We start from the raw sequence: 22,390 nt of genomic DNA, 5'->3' as shown, positions 1-22,390 counted from the left end.
ATTCTATGATTCTATGATTCTATGATTTCAGCAGTTCTGAGTGGTGAGGCAGTTGGGCTGGTGTTGGCTGATCTATCAGTCAGAAGGGAGAGGTTTCACTGTCTGAAATGTTGTCTCACAGCATGAGGAGCTGCTCACCTGTGCAGGGGTCCCCGGGGTGTGATGGTTTCTGGCAGGTAGTCCACAAGAGGTGCCCAGCATCCTCCATTGTAAGGCATGGGCAGGGGATGCGGCTGCTTGGTTTCAACAATATTCAATAGCCAGCTTGTATAGGGAGAGACGGGATCATCTGCATGGAAAAGCATTAAAAACAAGAGTGTCTAAAAACGTCTGGTTAACCATTTTGAAGAAATAATAAAAYTGAGTTGACACGAATGCACAGGTTGAGCTGTTTGGAGTGTGATAAGATGACKTTAGATTTGCAGATTCCTGTGTTCAATAATAAGTGATGAATTTTTAATCCCTCTTTCAAACTGCTGGAAATGAGACACAGATTCCAGGCAGACAGCACTGAATCGTACGAGCTGCAGCTGAATCCCTGCTGTCATTTAAGTAGCTTTGGATCCAGATCACAAAGCCCCAAGCAACGGATTTTCCCCTCCAGAAATGAGAAGGAGATGCAGCCAAGGAAGCTGCTGTAGCAAGTGGTCCGTGCCAGGGAACCGTCCACCAGCAACACATCCCCACCAAGGCCCTGCTGAGCGATGCTGCGAGGCCGGAAATTGAATGTCCTGAATCAGGAAGGAGACATAAGCAATGTGAAAAACAGCTTCACCGTGGTAAAAYTCCTTCAATGGGGATGATGTATCTACTGAATTTCTCATATATGTATTTTAAATCCTTCAGTCTAACAGCTGCTGTATGTTAATTAATAAGCAATAGATTTTTTTTTTCCACCTGCATATCTGCAATGATGCTGGCAAAGTAAGTTATTTTCACTGCTTTCTGTCTTCTGCCAGCTGCAAAGCTCCCTACTCAGGTTTTAATGAGATTGTGTGTGGACTGAAGAGGGAAAAAAAAGAAGAAAATAAAGGAAAAGAAAAAGAAAAGGAAAAAAGAAAAAAAAAAGAAAATGGAAAAAAAAAGAAGGAAAAAAAGAAGAAAAAGGCAAAGGAAAAGAAAAAGGAAAAGGACAAAGACAAAGAAAATGAAAATGAAAAAGAGAGTAAAAGAAGGAAAGAGAAGACAAAAACAGAAAAAGAAAAAAGCTCTGGCGCCCTAATACGCAATCTTTACAGTAAGGCTTTGAAAAAAAAGCCTTATTTTCCATGCAGAAGAGAGCTGTCCCCTATCTATCTCCTCAGGGCCACACCTATGCTCCAGTAGAGAGGAGGGAAGAGACCACCAGCTCTTTAGCAGCCCAGGCCTGCCAAAGGGAGCAAGTTGCACTTTCTTAATGCGGACTTTTATTTATCTTGCAGAATGACAAATGATAAAAGTATTACCCTTTCCTTTTAGAGTTCTACATAAACATCAGTAGTAAGTAAAATGTATTTTATTTTTCATCCAGGCATTTGCTTACTCCCAGAAGAACTCCTCTGGGAAGCAAATCTTGCACAAATATTCACAGAACTAAAAAACTTGCAGATATAGYCAGGGAAAAGCATCTGGACAGTGGCTTGAGGAGACATTCCAAAAGACCCAAAGGAAACTTCAGCATTTTTAAACTTCTTATTACCCAAAGCCCTTGTCAAAAGCAGCTGCTTGTGAAGAACATTTTGATGACATAAACACTGTTTGCTTTGAAAGATAATTCATGCAGATCAGATCAGCACTGGTGCTCCAATTAACGTATGTGGAAGAATTTTTAGTAGCTGCAGCATTAAAAAGCCATATGAAGAATAAGACAACTGTAGCAAAAGAGATTCAGTTTAATATTGTGCAGACTGTTTTGAATGTTTAAATACTACAGTATGTAGACATATAGTATTCTGTAAAATTTCATAATTATGAAAAAWTAGTTGTTGATATCATTAAAACTATCTCATTGGATTATATTTAACAGTGTTTCCATCTTTTGCAGAAAGGTGTATCTAAAAATTATTTGGACAAAACAAGATATGAAACTTTTGCTTTTTATCTCAATGTATTTTCAAAAACTGGCATCCTTAGCACCATAAAATATTATGATTTGACTTGGACTTATTAAGTCAGGGGCAAAGTCTACAAAAAGGTCTTGCCCTTTTCACATTTGGTTAGGGTCTAAATGAAACCCTGTTGATTTGCCTCTTTACAGTTCCTAAGAAAAATGAAGTCAAACATCCAACTATTAAAACTGTTATTCAACAATGAACTGAAATATCTCAGTTTTCTTTGGAAACAGTGTCAATTTACAGTCTGTTCAGCAGAAACACATAAAGAATAAGCATGCTCAGATATCTATTTCACTCTTCCTTCTAAATGTTTTCCGTGGTGCGGCCAGAACTTGGCTGCAGGTGGCAGAGGAAAGCTAAAGAGGAGATGCAGCCTCATTTTTGGAATCTCCTCAGTCTCTTCCTCGTGTTCCCATAATGACATTAGCTTCRGAGAATAACATTGAAGGACATAATTCCAATTGCTCCCTGTAAAGCTTTTGGAAGTCTCCTGCCCTGCCATGTGAGAACAGTTCTCTGTGTCGTTGTTTGGGGGCTGCTCCGCTGCCTTCGCCTGTGAAGTTCTCCAGTGTTTAAATAGACTTCACTGAACCCATGTCCAAACAAAGGGAATCAATTAATTTTAAATAAGGCACAGAGGTAAAATAGGGACACTCCTCGGTTACATAAGCTTATACAGAACTTTAAATAGAAATCTTTCACAAGTCATAAGAACATTTTCCTCTCCCACCAAAACATCAGAAATTTCATCAAACTGAATGTCAGAACTTACTTTTGTCATCATCATAAGATCCTCCAGAGCTATTACTGTACCTTGATTCTAGTCGAGTATGTGCTCTGATTACATTACTGAACCTTCAAATACAAGAAAAGTCTTCATTAAAAACACGAACTGATACTGAACATTTGGAATATATGATTATTTCACAAAGAAAGCATCTTTATGATACATTAAAAAGCAATTTCTTTATTCAGATGCTTTTAAAAGAGGCATAGGCAGCAAAATGAGTAAAATTAGCAATATAAATAGTGTTATTTAATTTCATAAAAACTCCCTGAAGCCAGGTTCTGACAAGTTCTAATAGTGTGCCATCTTGTCACAAGTTTTCAAAATTCAGCAAGGAGAAAATTTTCAAGCAGCAAACGTACTCTTTTCTTGAACAAATAAATGGTGGTAAGGATGGGCTGAACTCTAAATTGCTGACTACTAGTATTTTATCACAGCCCCCTGGTTGATGGCAAAAGCCTGGCAACCTGCTAAACCAATAACTGACTGAGCAGTCCCAAGAGAAGCCCATGCATTCGTCAAGGCAGCAAGAGAGGATCTCGATCTCCATATGAGGAAGAACTTCTTTCCTGYGAGGRTGMCAGAGCCCTGGMACAGGCTGCCCAGGGAGGCTGTGGAGTCTCCTTCTCTGGAGATCTTCCAAACCCGCCTGGCTGCCACCCTGTGCCCCGTGCTCTGGGTGTCCCTGCTGGAGCAGGGGGTTGGACTGGGTGATCTCTAGAGGTCCCTTCCAACCTCAACCAGCCTGTGATTCTGTGTGAAAAGCAGCAGCAGATGACTCTCCCCTAGGAAAACACTGGGGCTGCCAGGGAGATCTAGCTGAGGTGCTAAGGGCCCCGAGAGCCGATCAGAGCTTCCACAACTGTCCTTAACCTTCCAAAGCCAGCGATGAGCCAACCTGTCTGGCGAGCATCTGCTGCTGCTGCTGTCAGTGCAGGCAGGCCTGAGCTGGGAATGGAGGAGCTGTGCTGGATGCTCACTCTCCAGTGATGKTGCAAAACTCTCCCTTTCTGCAGAGCTGGGAAACTAGTTCTAATCATTAGGTTAAAATAGCAGTATCAGAAAGCCAGGCTTAAGGTTCTCTGTGCAACATGCAATTTACAACCATACGCATGCATTTTAATGCAGAGTAGGTAATTATATGTTCATACATTATGCTGTTTCCAAAGCAGACCCATCTCATTAGTACACAATAAATTCATAAGGAGGTGACATAAAGGCATCATGAACCATCTTAATTCTGCTATTTTCTGTCTTTCAAGCACCTGATTCCCTTAATACATTTAAATATATTCCTTTAATATATGTGTATGAACTGACAATTACTCATACCTAAAAAGATCAGAAAGATGAACGAAGAATAAAGTCAAGGAAAAAAATATCTAGAAATATCCTAGAGATAAATTCTAACCTGTATGAAATAGGGGAAGAATATAGGTCCAAGAAATTATTTCAGAGCAGGACAGGCTTTTTAAATAAGGAATACCTTGTAAAAGCACTGTGTAGCATATATAGTCATATAGCAAATATGATTGTCACTATGTAACATGTAACATACTATTTGTCAAAAAAAAAAAAAAAAATTCCAAAAAAGTTGATGCAATATTACCTATAAATCTACGCTGCAATCCAATAATGCTGAACTTGCACAAAAATTTTCCAGATCCCTCTCAGAGGTACTCTAAAAGCTTTTCAGCCTTTTATTTTACATGTTATTCCTTTCTGATATATTTTTCCAAAAAATGCCTACATTTATGAGAATAACTGGTTAACCACCTATCGCTTTCTCTAATTGTTATTTAATACATTTTGGCCCACAAGATCAATATTAACAGATCAGTCTATGATCAACACATTGCTTTTGAAGTACCGAAGCACGTAAGGCATCTCCTGCCTTTGATAATATAAATGCTASTAACAAACTCCAATAAATTATTTTACATTTTTTCTGAGGAGCTTTTCTGGGGAGCTTCCTCTTGCTAGGAATTAGGCATASCAACACCTTCCTTTAACTTGTATCATATGGTCTCTGGCAGATTTGATTGCCAAAAAGATCCTTTGTGTTGCATGTAAAATTACGTAATACAAGAATATCTGAAAGTATGGCTAGATTTGAAGTACACCAGGAGATGAAGTTTGCTTAACTTATTTGCAACACAACTAAAAAAAAAAAAAAAAAAAAAAAAAAGCAAAGTTAAAATTCTATAGCTTGACCCTTATGTAAAGAAAAATAAAAAAGTAGCCCAGAATAAAAATGCTTTATCTTGTTCTTARGTATATTTTGACTACTGTATTGAGTCAGATGCTCTTCACTTCAAGATTTTGAACCCATGCTTAGCACTGAGATGTGAGTACCATTTTTCACTTCTTCTTAAAATAAGAGACTAGAGTGACAAAATGCTACTCTTATATTTTCAATACCTAAAAGGCAACTGAGCCCCAAATTTCTGCTTACAGAACTGTTTCTCCTCCTCTAACTTCTGAACATGTGGAAGATGGTCTGGACTGTTAATGTGACACTAGTGTCTACTAGAAACAGCAGACCAGTATAATACTAATGCACTTATTATTAGTATAATACTAATACAACTTATTTAATAAGAACTCACTCAGAGTTCTCCTACAAGAAGAGGATTTCAGTGAGAAAAATAAATATAATACATTTACCTGTGCTGGGAACCTGATGGTCCCTCAGCATTTCATTTACTTATTCATACTTTGGCTGTAGGTACCATATGTAGGAAAAGATAGAGTGACTATACAGTAGGATCTCTAAACCTATATATATATATATGTGTATATAAAACCTATATATATATTTTTTTTCAAACACTTTATCAGAAAAAGCAACAAATTTTGTTGTCTGATGATAAACTAAAAAGATRTGATTAAACCTCTTTTTTAATAGAGATTTTAGTATCCATTATTTGGTACATGCTTTCAGTTTTATTTTTTCTTTTAAGGTTATTCCTACAAAAAATCCCCTACCTTGCATGAGGATGCATTCAGAGGATGTTTCAGAGATATGCTCTGCAGTGTATTAATAAACAGCATTTTAGAACTAGAATCATCTGGATAGCTTTTTTTTTTTTTTTTTTTTTTTTTTTCCCTTCACATATGCACTTTTTAAAACCATCCTATTAGGACAGAAATGATGCTCCCGATCCATATGATCACCAGAATTCCTCACAGCTCACTGCAGTTTGGATAATAAATACAGCTCAAGATCTCACCCTTAGTCCAGGAAAATGCATAGAAAAAATATGACAAACCTTTCATCAGTCTCTTTCACCATTCTGTTCTCCTCTGCATCAGGAAAGCTATCCTGGCCAGCTACAACAGTGTTGCTGCTAGAGGTGGTTCCTGCAGATGAGATGGAGTAAAGAGGGCCATTAGATGCAGCACATAATATCTGCAGAGCAGTTAAAGCTCATGACTTCATTTTCTTTTTTATTTTCACGACTGCTGTGCTCAGAAACCAGTGATGGAAAACCACCTCGTATGAGGTCTGAACAGCACCATACATTGCTAATGTCCTATTAAATTGGTGGTGAGAACTGAGCRTATTCTTATGAAACTTACACAGCAGTAGGATTTCAAGGACTCAGATGTGAAATAAACCCTTGAACTTTATACATGCAAATACAAACGTAACTAAAATATGTACAAATGTAACATAAATTTGCATACATACATATGCATACATACAAAGGCAAGTAAAAGATCTATTTTTTGAGATGACTACTGGCAACATTAGGAGACCCCATTCAAAAAAGTGTATTTAGCTCGTACCAGAAGCTGCAGCTGAGGCTTTGTTACTTGCAGCAAAACGGTAAAACGGAGGGTTATCACAGTGCTGGACGATTGGGTTCACTGGGTCAGTTTGCTGCAGTTCAAAAAGAAGCTCTTCCATCGTCTGAATAGTGTTGTTGCGACACAGATATATTGCAACCTTTTTGATCTGAAGAAGGAAACAACRGTTATTCATCTCTCCATGTCATCATTCCAAAGTGAAGTTGCAAAGAAACCAATGCAGTTACACTGCAGTGCTGCAGAGATGCCAGTGCTGCTCCTGGACACCCAACCCAGCAACGCAGAAATACAGACATGTTCACACAGAGATAGAACTGCTAGTTTTGACCTAAAGATCATTTTCCCAACAGAGCAAATGTGTGATCTAATCGCCCCAAAATCTTGGCTTATTATTCTMAAATCAGCTGTCTAGACGCATAATTATACACATCCTAAAAGAATACTAAGTTTATACTTAGAATTTCAGGATATCAGAATTATCTCTGAAACACACTCAGAGATTTTGCAGTCTGAACATGTGATTTCTACTGAAGAASAATCTTGCTTTCTTGCATAGAGCAAATTTCTCATCTAGAAAGCTTGATCATCATGCTTATATTTCCAGATATTATTGATGGAAAAGGTAGGTACCTCCACCCACAAAGAATAGGTCAAGCTCTCAGTAGTTATTTACGTCTGTAATCAAAGCAATAGCACATGGAAAAAGGCAAAGCAATTACGCATGCAGACTTCATGCATACTGAATGCTGATTTCAGACTATCTGAGAGACAGTRTTATTTATAAAATTGTTCAAAAAAATGTGGAACAAGCCCTCAAACCCTACCATATCCACACAAGAACGAACACTGTTAAGATACTCAGATCAAATTACACTAAATTATCAAAAAAGAAAGAAAGATGCCTACTGCATGTAAAGATACCCTTCTTGCTCCACTTATTTTGATTTCCAAACTACTAGAGCCGGCCAGCTCTTCTTGTGCAGATGCTAGAACTCCAGCGGAGCTAATAAATTACACCAAGCTGTGAAAAGGCTGTTCTTACAGTCTTAAATACTGCTATTAAGGTTACTTGTTGACTGCTTCTTTCCCCTGCTTCCTTAGCCCCAATTTTTTTTTTTCTCTTCTTCTTTTTTTTTTTTTTTTTAGTGAAGAAAATACACACATTCAAAATGTCTTTTACTCTACTGGCTCACAGTTCCCCAGGGACTTTCCTGATACAACTCCCCTGCTTTTCAGAGACTTGTTTCTAGCTGAGCTGCCAATGCCTCTTCCAACTGCTTGCAGCCCAGGAGGGGTCCCAGTCCCCGCAGTGAAGGCTGCACTGAAGGCACTTCTGAGCTGCAGATATTCCAGGAAACCTCTCAATCCATATATGAAAGAAAGGACAAATGAGCAATTTACACCGGGGCCTTGGGAAAAAAAGCACTTAAGGAAAAGTAAGTATAAAAAATCAACCAAAGAATTTGACCACTTGAAAAAAAATAAAGCCAAGACCTGCTGTTGGCTTGCTGTTGGGCCCACACAGGCCAAACAGATGGCTGAGAGCACGGAGCAGCTGGTGACCACCTGGAGCCACGATGGCTTCCAAAAAAAACCCCAAAAATGGGAAAGGGCAAACGGGCCATCTTGTAACTTCACGGTCTTTTGAGCCCAGGTGAGCTGGAAAAGTGCTGACAACTTGTTTGAATTATCTGCATTGCCTATTTTGTATATGTTATCTACATGATAATTGAGTGCTTAAGGTATCACCAGGCTTCTAGAGTTAACAGAATTGGGTAAGATTTCTTATTTGGAAACACCAGAGCATCATCACTGATCATCTTATCACAAATATATGTGATAAGACCAGCGTTTTTTGTACTCTAGGCAAAGATAACAAAGTTGACTCAGACACAGTCAAGCTGTAAGTTACTACTGAAAACATTTTGTTTTTCAGATTTTTCAAAATCTGATAATCCCACTTTTAACTCAATATTGCAGAACTAACTGTTTTGAAGAAAGCAGAGAAGGGCAGTTGGCTGAAGTCACTGACCAAGGCGTGACTGCCTTCAGCAGCCACCAGAAGCCTGGGAGGGAGCACAGAACAGACCCACAGGCAAGCGGGATGATCCAGACTCCAGGAGCAAGAGAGGATAGGACAAGAGATGCTGGGGAAGAATGGGAATAGTGGTATGAGGCTTTGAGGCAAGATGGTTTGGAAAGAAATTGAAGAAAGAAGTGTTATGAGGAGTAAGAGGGATGAGGGAGGCTGCTCAGAGCTTGCCATGGCATGAGATCTGCAAAAGAAGTTGGAGGATGAAGGTTGACAAGGATCTGGAAAGGGCAATTGGGGACTGTGAGATGTGAGAGGCCCTCAAGCAAAAGGGGGAGGATTATCAGGCATTTCTAATCCGGCAGTGYGAACATACACTAAGCACAACACTTCTTTCTCTTAGAAACTGCCTCTGTTCCCTTCGTAGGCTGTCAGAAATAGATCAGCTCTCGTGTTGTCTCTTCTCTGAGTTTGACATGTTCTCTGCCAACAATGTCGGCTCCTCCTGATGATCCCTTTGGGCCTGATCCCAAGTCAAGTCTGTCAGCGCAGAATCCTCTGGAAGGGACCCAGGAGGTTTCCCATCCAACCTCCCACTCAAAGCAGGGTCACCCCTGAATTCAGAGCCCCCATCACACTCCACAACTCATGGACAGATCTTCAGTCTCCTCAAGATATTTGGCATCAGATCCTTTGTTTTCTTACATAAACACTGACCTTATTCTTATGGCAATTTCACTTTTAAATTGTTCCTCTTTGGATGAGCTCAGCACCCCTGGCTTCATTACATATGCACAGTCTAATCTACCACAGTAAATGTTAAAAATTATAGGAAATCAACAGGATGTCTATGACACAATAAGAGTGTCTTGTGATTTTTTTAATGATTTTTCCATAGTTCCTATTATGCCAAGCAGTCATCACAAACACTTCAAGGCATAGTGTTGTTTTAGCAACTGTAAACAAAGCATGTTTATGAGGCTTTTCAGATAAGTTTATTCACATTAATATTAATTTCTAATTTATTTTCTGCAAATCAATAGAAAGAAACTAACTAATAATGCAGCATATTATATCTGTGCTGGAAAATTTGCTAAATTTAGACTCCCTTCCTCACAGCAACAGAGCAGCAAGGCACATGGGAATGGGATTATCTTCCTTTTCTCAGACAGCTCTGATTTTATTTTAACTTGAGTAATAACAATATCCTGCACAGTCTGACTTGCCCATTACAGGAACAGTTATATAACTCATCACAGCCATGTAGCAGAAAAAGTTGCTATGCTGAGAAGCTTATGGAGGCTCTTGCTTCTCTTAAGATGTCCCACAGAAAGCCCCATGCTGCTAAAGGAGAACAAAAGGTTGCAATTTCTTAAAATTATATGTCTTGCTGAAGTAATACCTAATCTTTACAACTGATAATCACTAATAAAWTGATGGCATGATACGTCCTCCTCATCAAACAACTTCCACCTTTTTAAAGGCCTTTCAAAATTGAACTAACAGTTGTGTGAACTAATTACCTATGGAGAAAAATGACGGACATTTGGCATTTTCACTTCTCTTCATCTTTTCATTCAAGCTTTCATTTTTTCAAATCTAAATAGCCACTCCATCTTTTCAATTAACTTTTATATCTATAAATTTACTTATTTTTATGCATATCTCACATGGAAAAAATATTCCAACTGTTTTCTAGCACTGATTCAGTCCATTTACTTTCAGGTCTTGTTACTGCTTTCCTGGTTACTTACAGAGATAAGCAAAGCTCTCTGAACGAGTGGAGCACAGCTCTTGCTTGAAATGAGTTGGGCATTCCAGCAGTAGAGATTAAGATTCTCACCCCTTATTTCCTTTCTTGATTTTCAGTTTCTTGGCTCATTTATTCCCTAGTGCTGATTTACCTTTGTACAGTGTGCTAGGGAATATGCAAGCACATTTGTTTTAAAAAAAATCCTTTTCCTTTGATAATATGTTTTCTTCACTAGAAACCACGCTATGAAAAATAACTAAAATACAGTGCAAACACTTACATAAGGTAAGAGGATGGTATCACTGCTAACCCCACACAAACTAATGAGAAACTGCAGTGTTATCCTAAGGTTGTTGCTCCATTTCTCATTGTTGGCCAAAGCATTCCAGACATTTTCCATTTCTGGTCCAGGGATTTCATCTCCATACTGCAAAAAATCATAAGTGAACATTTTCTGAAAGGTATACTGAAGATAAGTATGTACACATTTGTAACAAAGGCATATTCTTCCAGAACACTATTCTGTGCAAAATCTGTAGTAAAATGTTGTAATAAATGACAAAGCAAGATTTGCAAAAACAGCATGACAGATTTTGAAGTATAAATTCTATTTAAAAGTATTATGTTTCTGATCCACAAGAAGACTTAAATCACAAAAGAAAATGTTCAGGCAGGTAAGTCCAAAAGGTGATGCTAAAATCCAACGGTATGTTGGACTTCTTATTTACAGTTGTTCAAATAACTGAAATTTTCCCTGGGCATATCTGTGYCTAAGTGCCTCTATTCACAGGACTGAGCAACTCAGCACCTCTCTCCTAACAGAGGGTTTAACAGCTTAAATCCTAACAGAGTGAAGAATTAGACAGTCTCTCGCTTCCCTGTTGGAAAGTAGCAGTTTTTGCTTTCTTTTGTAAGGCCTGGTGGTAAGGCCTTTTTGTCCAATCATTTAGTGCATTTATCCAGGGAGTCTGGAATTCAGTTTGTTCTGTTTGCTATGCAAAGCTACAATTACCTTAACTGTTATCTCACCCGTGGATATGCAATAAGTATCTCCCATCTCATGCAGGGAAAAAAAACCCAAACATTTTATTGGGCTGCAGCATTACTCCCAGGTTACTTAAGATGTGCCAAGATGTGCTCATATGAAAAATGGCACAGAAAATAATAATTCTGTTTTAGTTACAGGGCCACAACAGCAAGCAGAGAAGAGATCTGGAGGCAGTTGCAATGTATCACAGCTGCAGATGATCTGCTCTACGGGGGATTAACCCTGAGCAGGACAGGAGATGTGAGCCCCTGCTTCAAACGACAAAGAGACTAGGGATTACTTCCCAAAGTTTATGTTTCTAGCAGCTTAGACACAGCCATTGGATTTGGCAAAAACATTAATCTGCTAGATTGTAACTCAGCAAAAAAGAAGAGAAATGCCAGATTACGGTGTCTCCTCCATCAGCTGTTTGGGTATTTTACATGAAAATGTCATCACAAAAATGAATCCTGCAGCAGGTCCTGGGATGTAGGATAGGRAGAAGATGTAAGAAAGGGAAAACCTTTCAAAAAAGAATGCTTTAACTAGTACCTTAGAAATTTACACTCATTTTGGCTTTGTCTCTCTCTCTGAAAATTAATGAAATTTTAAGTACTTCCTAGAAAGTAAAAGAGCTTGATGAGGACAAATTCCAGATGCTCATTCTCATCCCAAAATAAATTTTCCTCTGCTGCGTGCCGTGCTGTCCTGGGAAGTGATACAGGAGGGAACTGAACCTATTTCCTCCATGACTCATGCTGATGGTTAATGCTAGCCATTAAGCTTTTTCATAAGTATAGCATACTGCTTTCTCTAAATAATGTTTGGAAAAACATTGCYCCTGTTGCTAAAAGAAAAGATGAAGGAACTTCTTTAGAAAAGAGGTTCTGTCTGATTAGCACAGACTATTCCAGTGCCAACTGTCTGCATCAAACACAAGCAACCAAAATGCTTTTTGCCTATGAAATACAACACTTGAAGCTTAGAGAAGTTACTTACTTTTGTGGGTTTTTGTTTGTTTGTTTGTTTTTTGCTTACCTTGGCTGTCATGTACATGAGATTATTAAGAACCAGTGATGTGGCTTCAGGAGAGCCCCAGCCATTGCCTTTTAATCCACTTGTAACTGCTGCTTCCCCATCCTTGTCTTTTACTTCATCTTCTGGAGTGGTAGGGCTAGAGCCAGGGAGGAGCAGTCTGTTGTCCACCAGTTCAATATTATGAAGCCACGGCAGCAGATAGGTAAGCATGATCTGTCTTCCGTTTGGATGGGTTGTTGGGAATCGCTGGCTTACCTCTAAAATAGTAAAATTAAAATGGCAAAGTGTCAGTTTATATAGGAAAGCCTATTTATGTTGTTTAAATTATTTCTCTGACATTTTTGTTAGACCACCTGATGATTTATATTTTATAAACTAAAGGAGTACAAAAGTACTCCTTARCATGCATGAAAAGGAACATTAATGYTCAGCTAATAACATTAACAAAAAAMCCCACAATTAGTCATGTCTTCTGTCTAAAACAACTAACATATTTGAGCTTAGAACAGGAAGTTGTCYGTTATTATCATGCTATATCATACATTAAGTGAAACAGATTGAGGAAGGAGAAACAGARATAACACAGTTACTGGCTATTCTAGAATTTCAAGGGCTTTTGGAAAATTACAGAAAGCAAAAAAAAGTGTTCTGCAAAATTACAAGTGTCTCACTAGCCTCCATCATTTTAAGCTACAGTTTAAATCTAAGACATGTATTATATTGATTAAAACAGAAACAAACAAAAAAAAAAACCTTGCAGGTATTACAAGTTTTATTCCTAATAGGGAGGCCTGCAAAACTCAAAGGTGGCTGCTGCTCCAGGAGCATTGCATACAGCACTTTATAGTGTTTGTAGAAAAGAAATTSTACTGRAAGTGACAGGGAATTGGAAAATCTGGGATAAGAAACACAGAAAAAAGCCTTCCTAACAACGTGAACCATGTTAGCTTTCTTTACCAGAATTATTCTTCTGTCAAATCACTACACTTAACATTTCCTTTCTTTCCTCACAGTCTGGCTCTCAAAAAACACAGACTGTTCTTATCTCTCCTGATGGTGCTACATGYATAGAAAGGACTCTGATGTAGTCTGTGTATATAAGTTCTAATAAATGACATAGGCACTGCATAAATAGATGATAACAGTAATAATGACCAACATTTGCTCTTTTGAGATAAATGAACCATCAGAATTTTCCTACACCAGTTATTTCTAACCCATGCTATCTGAGGCACTCAGAGTGGATAATGTATCATTCCTTGAGTCTAGCTCCAGCCCCTACAGACTGAGTAAAACCAGCTCTGGAATAACACAAAGAGTTTTTAAAAGMCACTAAAATTTCCCACGATTACAGACATAGCATTCTGTTATTTAAAAACTAGAGCAATACATTAGATGGATTAAAACAGGCAGGTCTCAAAATGTAATYGTTCCCAGGAATGATCTCAGACTTGGCATATTTTGAATGGTGTTCCCACAGGTCTGATTCTGGGACCTGAGATATTTAACACTTCTTTTCAGTCACTATGACAAAAAGCATTTTTGATAAAATTTTAAAATGACAGAAATGGCTTCCAGATGTGGCAAATAACAAAAGGTCTGGAACACTGATTCAGAGTCATTTGAATCACTGGTTAGATGGGAGACAGGCAAATACACAAACTTGCCAAATATAAAGTCATGTTTATAAAATGAGGATTGCTATCCTCACAACTGTCAACTTTATAAATATATGGATGAGAAGAATTGCTGTGCTTAACATGAGAACCCAATATGATACAGTTGGCTAATTTCACTTGAACTTACCTAGGGACTCTGCAATCCTGAAATTATCCTAAGATGACACAAGTGGCATGCACTGCTCCAATTTGTAAATAACTAATCTGTATTTTGTATTCATATATTTAGGAAATATGTAATGCATTTGCAAGTTTGATTAGAACCAGAATAAAATCAAGTTAAGTTACACTTATAAACAGAATTGTTATTCATAAACAGAAATCTCTGAACAGTCTATGATTCATATAAAAAAACAGATAACAAGCCAAACAGATATAGATACCTGAAAAAAGTGGAAGGGTAAGTTCAGGATACATCCTTGCTAGTTCATATGAAAGAAGGGCAAGTGAGACACTATAAAGAGGTGGCAATGGACCATGTGTACCATACAAGATACTGCCTGGTCTTTGCTCAGCCACCTTTTTGGAATAAACAAAAAGCTTTGATTCAAGGATCTATGAAAGAGAAGAAAAACATGTAATGAGATAATAAAAACTCATTAATTCAGAGAGTATCAGTATTTCAATTCTTGGTATCAGAGAATGATCTATATGCTTTTATGTAAACTCTCCAATTTAAGACATCATAACTAATCGTTTTCCATTTTTGTAAGATAAATATTCTCATTACAGCCAAGACAAAACTAAATTTTACTTTTAAAACAAAACTTAAAAGTAAATAAACAGCACTTTATTACAAGTCCATAGGAAAAAAAAAAACACCAAAACAGGAGGGCACATGCATTTTTTTAAATAAGGAACTGATACATACCTGCATAAGTTGCATGGAAATTTCATAGATCTCTCTGTTGGTGTCAGATGCCTTGAACAGCACTAAGTTTAAAAGCGTCACTATATCAAAAGGATAGTTCCTAGAAGAATAAACAGTACGTTTTTGTGAGTGTTGGTGAGGAATGCAGATTATTTTCACTCTGATTTACTGTGTAATATGGTCTAAAGAGAATGCTATCTTTCTTTTCTCTCTTCTACAATCAGAATATGGGAATGGGAGCTCTTAGGAATGCAGACTGTGACTGCCTCATTAAAGGACTATCTGTTGAATGGGAAGAGAGAAGGGATTATTTATAATTATCTTGGACCAATGCTTAAGAATGCACTGAGTAGCCCACAGTGAGAAACACAATACCTGAGTCTCTATCTATCAATTCACTTTAATTTATAACATAAAGTGCTTGTAGAATAATCCACGTGAGATGGACAACAATAGAGAATTTTCAAGGATAAATTATTTTCAAATCAAGCTGCAGTTTAAAATGGTGTCTAAAATAAAAAAGATACTATCTCCATCATATACCTTCTTACATAGTTCTTTCAAAACTGTATTTAAAGTGTAAATACAAAGACTGCTCAAAAATGTCCCCTACCTTATAAAGTCAGTTTACTGTAGGCGTAAATTGATTAAAGTAAGTTTCATGAGATTACTGATAGAAAACTAATTCCTTGTCTTATCATTTCACTTTTCATTAATCAAGCTTCAACTTATTTCTCATGATGATTTCTAAACATATGCTAGACTCCTTATGAAGCCTCAATTTCTCACCCTAGATTTAACCACAGTATTCCAGGATTGATAGAGAATCCCTGTTTGGATACTGTAGTGTTAAAAATACAGCCAACATGTGCATGGTACAGGGCATTTGGGGTAATTCCAAGTATATTCCACACTGCTCTACACCTGCCTCTCTGTATTTCCACTGAGCTTAAAAAATTCAAACTCCCCTCTCAAAAATCACAAACTGCCAATTTCAACAAGCAGCTCCCTAAAATTTATGGATAAAACAGACCAATAAATAAATACATAAATAGACTGAACTTAAAAGGGTCTCATTAGAAGACACATTATAGTATGCATGGATTCAAGTTGAAAAAGAAAAAACTTGCCTACGGAAAAGAATTTAGTAAAATAGCTGACAAATAAAATTTTTWAAAAAAAGGAGAGCTTTGTTGCAGGAGTCTTTCTATGAATGAARAACTATTTGAAGGAATATGGTCAATATTGATGCATTTGTCTATCTACTTTGGGAGTATGTCTCTCTACTCTGAGAGTATTTCATCCTTTCTCAAGCCTCTATTTAAATGATCATTTTTTTTYCAAGAAATTGAACATTCAGTAGTTTCTGGACAGTTAAAAAAGTTATTTTGTTCTTTCATTTCTCTCAAGCATACAAATCAAGATCTTGGTACATACCATTATGCATGTAGTGTTGGCAGCTATGCCCTGTGTATGTCCCTTAAATACTAAAGGGGAGAATTTACACTTTTGCCTTCAGATAAAAGTTTCCTTTAACTGAGACATGTTTTACTGTTCCCATCCACCTCAAGTTGCTCGTGGCATAGGCCAAACAGTTATCTGCTTGTAATAGTGTTCCCATGGYGTTTGAAACCATATAAAGTATTTGCTGATATTTCTTGAAAAAAATGTAAAAAAAGCCTAGATAACATATTTTATAGTTTTTTCATTATACAAATCTACAGCTACAAGATCAGTGCCTAGCTGAAGATCTATTATGCTTGACTATTCATTAAACATTAAGAAAGCAACTTAAGATAACTGATTTTTCAAAGACAACATTCCATTCATACTTCTAGAATCTCAGTATAATGCAGTGTATAGTTCCAGCTGTTGCTGTAAGAACAAAATAATGTTTTTTATGGATAAATTCTGAAATGCTTGGCTTGTTTTGATTTGATGTATCGTACATATTTCTCTGTTGAACTATGGTGATTAGACATCTTGCCAAATTATGTTTTTGTCAAGAAGATTTTTTTTTTGTGTTTACTTCAACTTTTTAATTACATGTGAATTTTATTCTGTTTTTAGTCTACTAGAGAAGTTCTCTACAGCTTTGGTCTTGAAAAGATACAAAAAAAGGGAGTTTTATGATGGCTTGACACAAAAGCTGTAATTTCTCCTTATGTCTTGCTGTAGCTTGTGTATAGCAGTGTCAGCGATGACATCAGTCTACAGAAGAGGAAAAGGTAACCAAACCAGATCAAAGCCAATTAGAAAAAGAATTTTCTTTGCACTTGGAAGTGTTTAAGCAGCTGAGCTGGCTGTCAGCTTGTTTGATCACTGGTCTTCTTGATGTGACTCTTTCAATCACCCTGATGCCTCTGCTAGCACTGTAAGGTGAGCGTATCTGCAGAGACAGCACGTGCCATRCAGCACCAACACTCATCCTCAGTCCCTTTCTCCTGTGGCTTCCTAATGTGCAGAGATGACTTTCTCAATGGATGTTCCGGGTTTATATCCTGACTGGCTATGCATGTTCCTCCCTTCTTCCTTCCACAGATATTTGTACAAGTATTCCACAAGTATTTTTTTCCCTTTACTCCTTCACATCAGACTCCAAACCAGAACAGTAAACAAGGAGGTTCACACATTATTTGTTAATTCAGAAATAATTTTAAAATGTTTATATTAGAACATGGTAGTAATATAAAACCTAATGATCACTTAGAACTGTTGTAGAAATAATAGATTTGATTTTGTTTCACAGTGAGTAAAACATACCCTAAATTTAATTACAGATTATTTCATACCTGCTTCCACACACAGTTGCAATGGCTTTGAAACATCCAGAGGCAAGCTGGTAGGACCCTGTGTAACATCGGTCTATAGCCCAGTTGAAGAGATTGATTTGGTCTGGATTCAATTCAAGTAAGAGGACTACAACTTCACATCCAAGTTGATGAACCTGAGAATACATGTGCATGTGGAAACAGGATTGGTAAAATCAGAAATGTTCATTCTCTACAATTCTTTATATAATAGAGGTTAATGTGAAATATTAGTATTGAGAATACGTGAAAATAAATTGGAAAATTTATCATAAAAATATTCTAAGGAGGACAATTGAACTGTAACTCATTTTTCAATATCCATCACTTCAAACAAATGTCTGTATAAAGGCCACAGAAATAAAATTTGTTTTCAAGAGAGGTTTCCAAAATTAAGCACGTAAAACAGAATCATTAGCAAAGCTAGTTCTAAGGTGTACCTCACAGATAGGCTTAGACAACATCCACGTATATCAGTTAACCAGTTGGTTAAATGCTTATTTCCTACTTCACTTGAGTTCCACAAAGTCACATGCTTTCATCTTTATAATTCCTTTGACTAGCACAAGCAAGGGCAGGCAAAGAGAACCAATATCTTTTGCAGGCCTGTGGTCTGAAAATTTGAATCCAGCTACATCAAATGATCTAATAGGGATGTTACCTCTCTCTYGAAATCTTGTTGCACTTAATCCTGGGATCATCAGTGCAACAAACCCTCTGCTTAAGGCTTGACTTTGTGATCCTTCAGTTGAGGACAGTAGTGACACCAAACACTAGGGCTTAACAAGATTCTGTCACATTAGAAGAGTAATTAACTTCTTTTAAAGACTTTAACTGATATCTAATGTTAATGGACTGACAGGATCCCCCTCTTAGTCTTAATTACAGAGATTAATCATGAATTGCAGAGACTAGTTTATGAGGAAAAAAAATCATCTTTTACATACAGTCTTTGCATTTCAACATGAGGAGTTAAAGAAAGATATATTTTGTCCTCAGTTACTTTATGCATGGCGTGTATTACTGATCAATTAGGAAAGGCAATATAATATTTAATGACAATAATGAAAACAMGCCAGGAGGAAGAGTATATCTTTTTCTACTTTGTTGTTCACGGCATTTCATTCCCACATCCACAAGAACATAACACTCCTACACAGCTCTATAGCTCTGCCTCTACCTGCACATCTGAATTTTACCTAAATTCCAAYAGATTCTCTCTTTAGCCATCCTTTCTTTCCTCTAATTTGCTCAACTATTTTCCTAAAAAAATACTATTTCTACTGTGAATATCCTGTAGTTGCTCCACAAGCCTTCAAGCTCTGTTGTCTCCATTTTTTTCTAGCAAAATTCCATGTGCTGGGTTGGGCCTTGAAGAGACAACAGCAGGACAAAGCACAATGTGCCACAAATGGAAACACCATTGATTAAATCACAAAACTATAGAGATCAAAGGAGTGCATCGGTAATCTGTTGGTAAAAAGGCAAAGAGAACAAGGAGGTACTCCAACCAGTGCTTAAACCAGAAATATTATTGGGTAGTTAGACCGCCAATAAAAGAAACATCTTTGCAGAAATAGAGGAAAAAAAAGCAAGAATAATCTATTATGTGATTAAAAAATACCCCCAAACTTTCCTCTTCTAAATCATTTATCCTCTTGTCTTCTTTGGAAGAAGACAACCCACTCACTTTCAGTGACTCAGATTTGTTTCACCAGCATCTGTGATACTGAGCAGGAAGTCATTTTACATTCTTATGCCACAGAAACTTGAAGCAGGTGGGTGGAATTACTCCAAATAGAAATACAAATATTTTTGAGTTCATTGTGTCTTTAATCTTTCATTTAGCAGCAAATAAAAAGCTGAAATTACTGTTGCAAAAAATCTGAGCCATGAGGCAATTTTTTAGTTTATTGTTTACATTAATTCTATGCCCAGAAATTATGTATATATTTTTTACTATTTAAACACTTCTTTAATTCATTATAATTCTCTGTTAGAGCCTAGTATAAAAAAAAGATTGTTTCCTGCTCAAAGTAGAGTGTGTATAATCACAGTTCTTACTGTACAAGCTCAATAGAGAGTTTAAAATAATCAGTGTTGCATTTTTGATGGGTACTTACCCGTAAGTCTTGACAGGCCAGAATGTTATCAAGCCATTTGTACAGATAACCATCRGGAGAAAGACCAACATTGTCAAACACAGGTCCACAGCAGAGCACAGCTGACATGGCCTAGAAATAGGAGGAACTTCAGTTACATAAAAACTAACATTGTGAGTGAAATTTTCCAAATGACGGGGGTCCAGATGAACTGGGCTAAAAAGACTGATCTATGCTTTTAGTTTTGAAGAAATTATGGTGAAAATGGTCCTAGCTGGTTTTCCCAGATTTCAAGAATTGATGATGTTACTTGCTTTTAAAATAAGACTGAGTTTAAGCATTTTGGTAGGCATACTATGGCACAATTTCCCCATCTTTCAAAATAAATTTTGCCATTTTAAAGTTTTCATAAATGAGGCTATAACCACAATTAAATATATGTTTTAATAGTATCTCTAAAAATTAAAATTGTTTGATATCAAGCGATGAGGCTTATGTAAGTATGTAGGTTATTATTTTCCCATCTTACTCACATGGGGGAGGCACAACTGCTACTGCTGCAGAAGTATTTTAATATTACCGAGCATCTCCCTAGGCAAGCGTGGGAGACAGTCCTGAGATATGCATGTGATACTAAACTGCCCCTGTTTTTAATTTTAGGCCTAATATCCTCTCACTTGATCTAATAATCTGTAATGAACAGTTAAACAATTTCAAAAATTGCATTCAGCTTTTCAAAATAATTAGTCTTGAAAAATAACTGCATGGAAAAAATAGAACTTCAGTGGTTAATACTGTTGTATCTTATTATATAGACATATACAAAGACTGGATTAAGGTTGCCAATTCAAATTACTGTGAAATAAGAAGCAATAAATACAAGATTATTTTCATTTTTATTGGAGATTTGTTACTATTGATTTTAACAGAGAATGTTTAATACCTTTAATGCACAATACTGATATCTTGTAATCTGATGATTTCTGTCACTGTAGCGGTCCAGTGGTGTGAACATAATACTGAAAGGTCCTGCCCACTGGCTGAACAAGATGAAGAGGTGATGTCTCAAGCTCTGCTGAGGGAAGAGAAATCTCCTGTGGTGAACTGTGTGAATAGAAATAGAAATAGTTGGGGTTTGTTAATGTTAAATAAACAGTCACCTGACAGACATAATGGCATATGAGCTTCAAATATCTACATGTAGACATCTCCTAATGTCTGTTTTTTTTTCTTAAATGTTCACGATACCCTTCAAAATATCGAAGAGTTTGTTTTTAAATCTCACATTTAAAGGTCTCAAGACCCTTAAATTCTGAAATAATATGTGTTTATACGCAAAATGCATCTGAATTTACAAATAGTATGCACTAAGCCAACTGGAAAATCAAGCTTACAGAATCACTACCTCGTGTATTCTGTTGATGGTAATCATTTGGTGTTTTCAATGCTTATAAGGCAAGCTGAAACAGTGTGGGTTACTGTACTGGAATACATGGTAATAAAAATAATGAAACTTGTTATAATTTTATTTATTGAAAGATCCAGTATACGTACTGAACAGCTAAATTACCTCAAACATGTTTTAATTCCCCCTGAACAAACCATGATGGAAGTATCTGAAAGGAAGAACTAACACAACAAAGAATCACTATCATCTGGTGTAGTTCTAAACCTCATAGATAGAGTCCTATGTTAAACAGATACCTAGACACAAGATATATCACAGAATCACACAGAATCACAGAATGGTTGAGGTTGGCAAGGACCTCTAGAGACCATCTAGTCCAACACCCCTGCTCCAACAGGGGACACYTAGAGCACAGAGTGGCAGCCAGGTCGGTTTGGAAGATCTCCAGAGAAGGAGACTCCACAGCCTCTATCATGCTCTTGTCTGAAGAAAGGAAAAAAATCCTGATGAAGCAGAAATGACAAAATTCTATCTGCGAAAGGAAAAAAGGCCAAATTAAATATTGCCTTTTCTGCAAAAGAAATTTTTCAATAAATGGGCCAATTCCTCCTGAGAACCTCGCCAGGCCAGTGACCAACTACTGCAACTCTCCTGCCCCTGGACTGTAAGGCCAGAAAGGGGATCAGGTGCAATCCATGGGAGAGACATTCGGCAGAGTTTTCAGGCTGCTCCTAGATGCCAGGAACAAGTTACTACCTTTTTGGTCATTTAAAAGAACCTGTACAAGTATTTTTATCGGGTGTTTATTGAAGAGAGTGGCAAATTGATAATGGTCAATTATTTTTCTCCTGGAGACTATGCTGGAAGCCAACAAACTCTAACGAGACAATACACATGCAAGTCAGTATGAGCAATAGCATGGAGACAGCAGATGCTGACAAAGTAAAGATTTGCAAGGAATTATACGTAATGGTTAT

At 37.1% G+C, this 22,390-nt stretch overlaps 1 protein-coding gene across 1 annotated transcript in view; it reads right to left on the bottom strand.

Moving 5' to 3' along the window:
- The window catches only part of FRY (FRY microtubule binding protein), a 193,951-nt gene that overhangs the window by 51,570 nt on the left and 119,991 nt on the right, over positions 1 to 22,390 (bottom strand). Inside the window, exons 27-37 of the mRNA XM_026049852.1 lie at positions 20,949 to 21,109; positions 20,027 to 20,137; positions 17,886 to 18,040; positions 15,094 to 15,193; positions 14,606 to 14,777; positions 12,544 to 12,800; positions 10,759 to 10,905; positions 6,673 to 6,841; positions 6,153 to 6,243; positions 2,866 to 2,948; positions 139 to 289 (exon numbers count right to left, since the gene is read on the bottom strand). Coding sequence (XP_025905637.1) covers positions 139 to 289; positions 2,866 to 2,948; positions 6,153 to 6,243; positions 6,673 to 6,841; positions 10,759 to 10,905; positions 12,544 to 12,800; positions 14,606 to 14,777; positions 15,094 to 15,193; positions 17,886 to 18,040; positions 20,027 to 20,137; positions 20,949 to 21,109 — 1,597 coding nt within the window. The remainder of the gene's footprint in view (positions 1 to 138; positions 290 to 2,865; positions 2,949 to 6,152; positions 6,244 to 6,672; positions 6,842 to 10,758; positions 10,906 to 12,543; positions 12,801 to 14,605; positions 14,778 to 15,093; positions 15,194 to 17,885; positions 18,041 to 20,026; positions 20,138 to 20,948; positions 21,110 to 22,390) is intronic.

Source organism: Nothoprocta perdicaria, unplaced genomic scaffold (assembly GCF_003342845.1).
Source record: "Nothoprocta perdicaria isolate Ctin4 unplaced genomic scaffold, notPer1 scaffold_62, whole genome shotgun sequence".
NCBI classification, from domain to species: Eukaryota; Metazoa; Chordata; class Aves; order Tinamiformes; family Tinamidae; genus Nothoprocta; species Nothoprocta perdicaria.
Note: the sequence above shows the minus strand (reverse complement) of the source record. Positions and strands in the feature narration are given on the sequence as shown.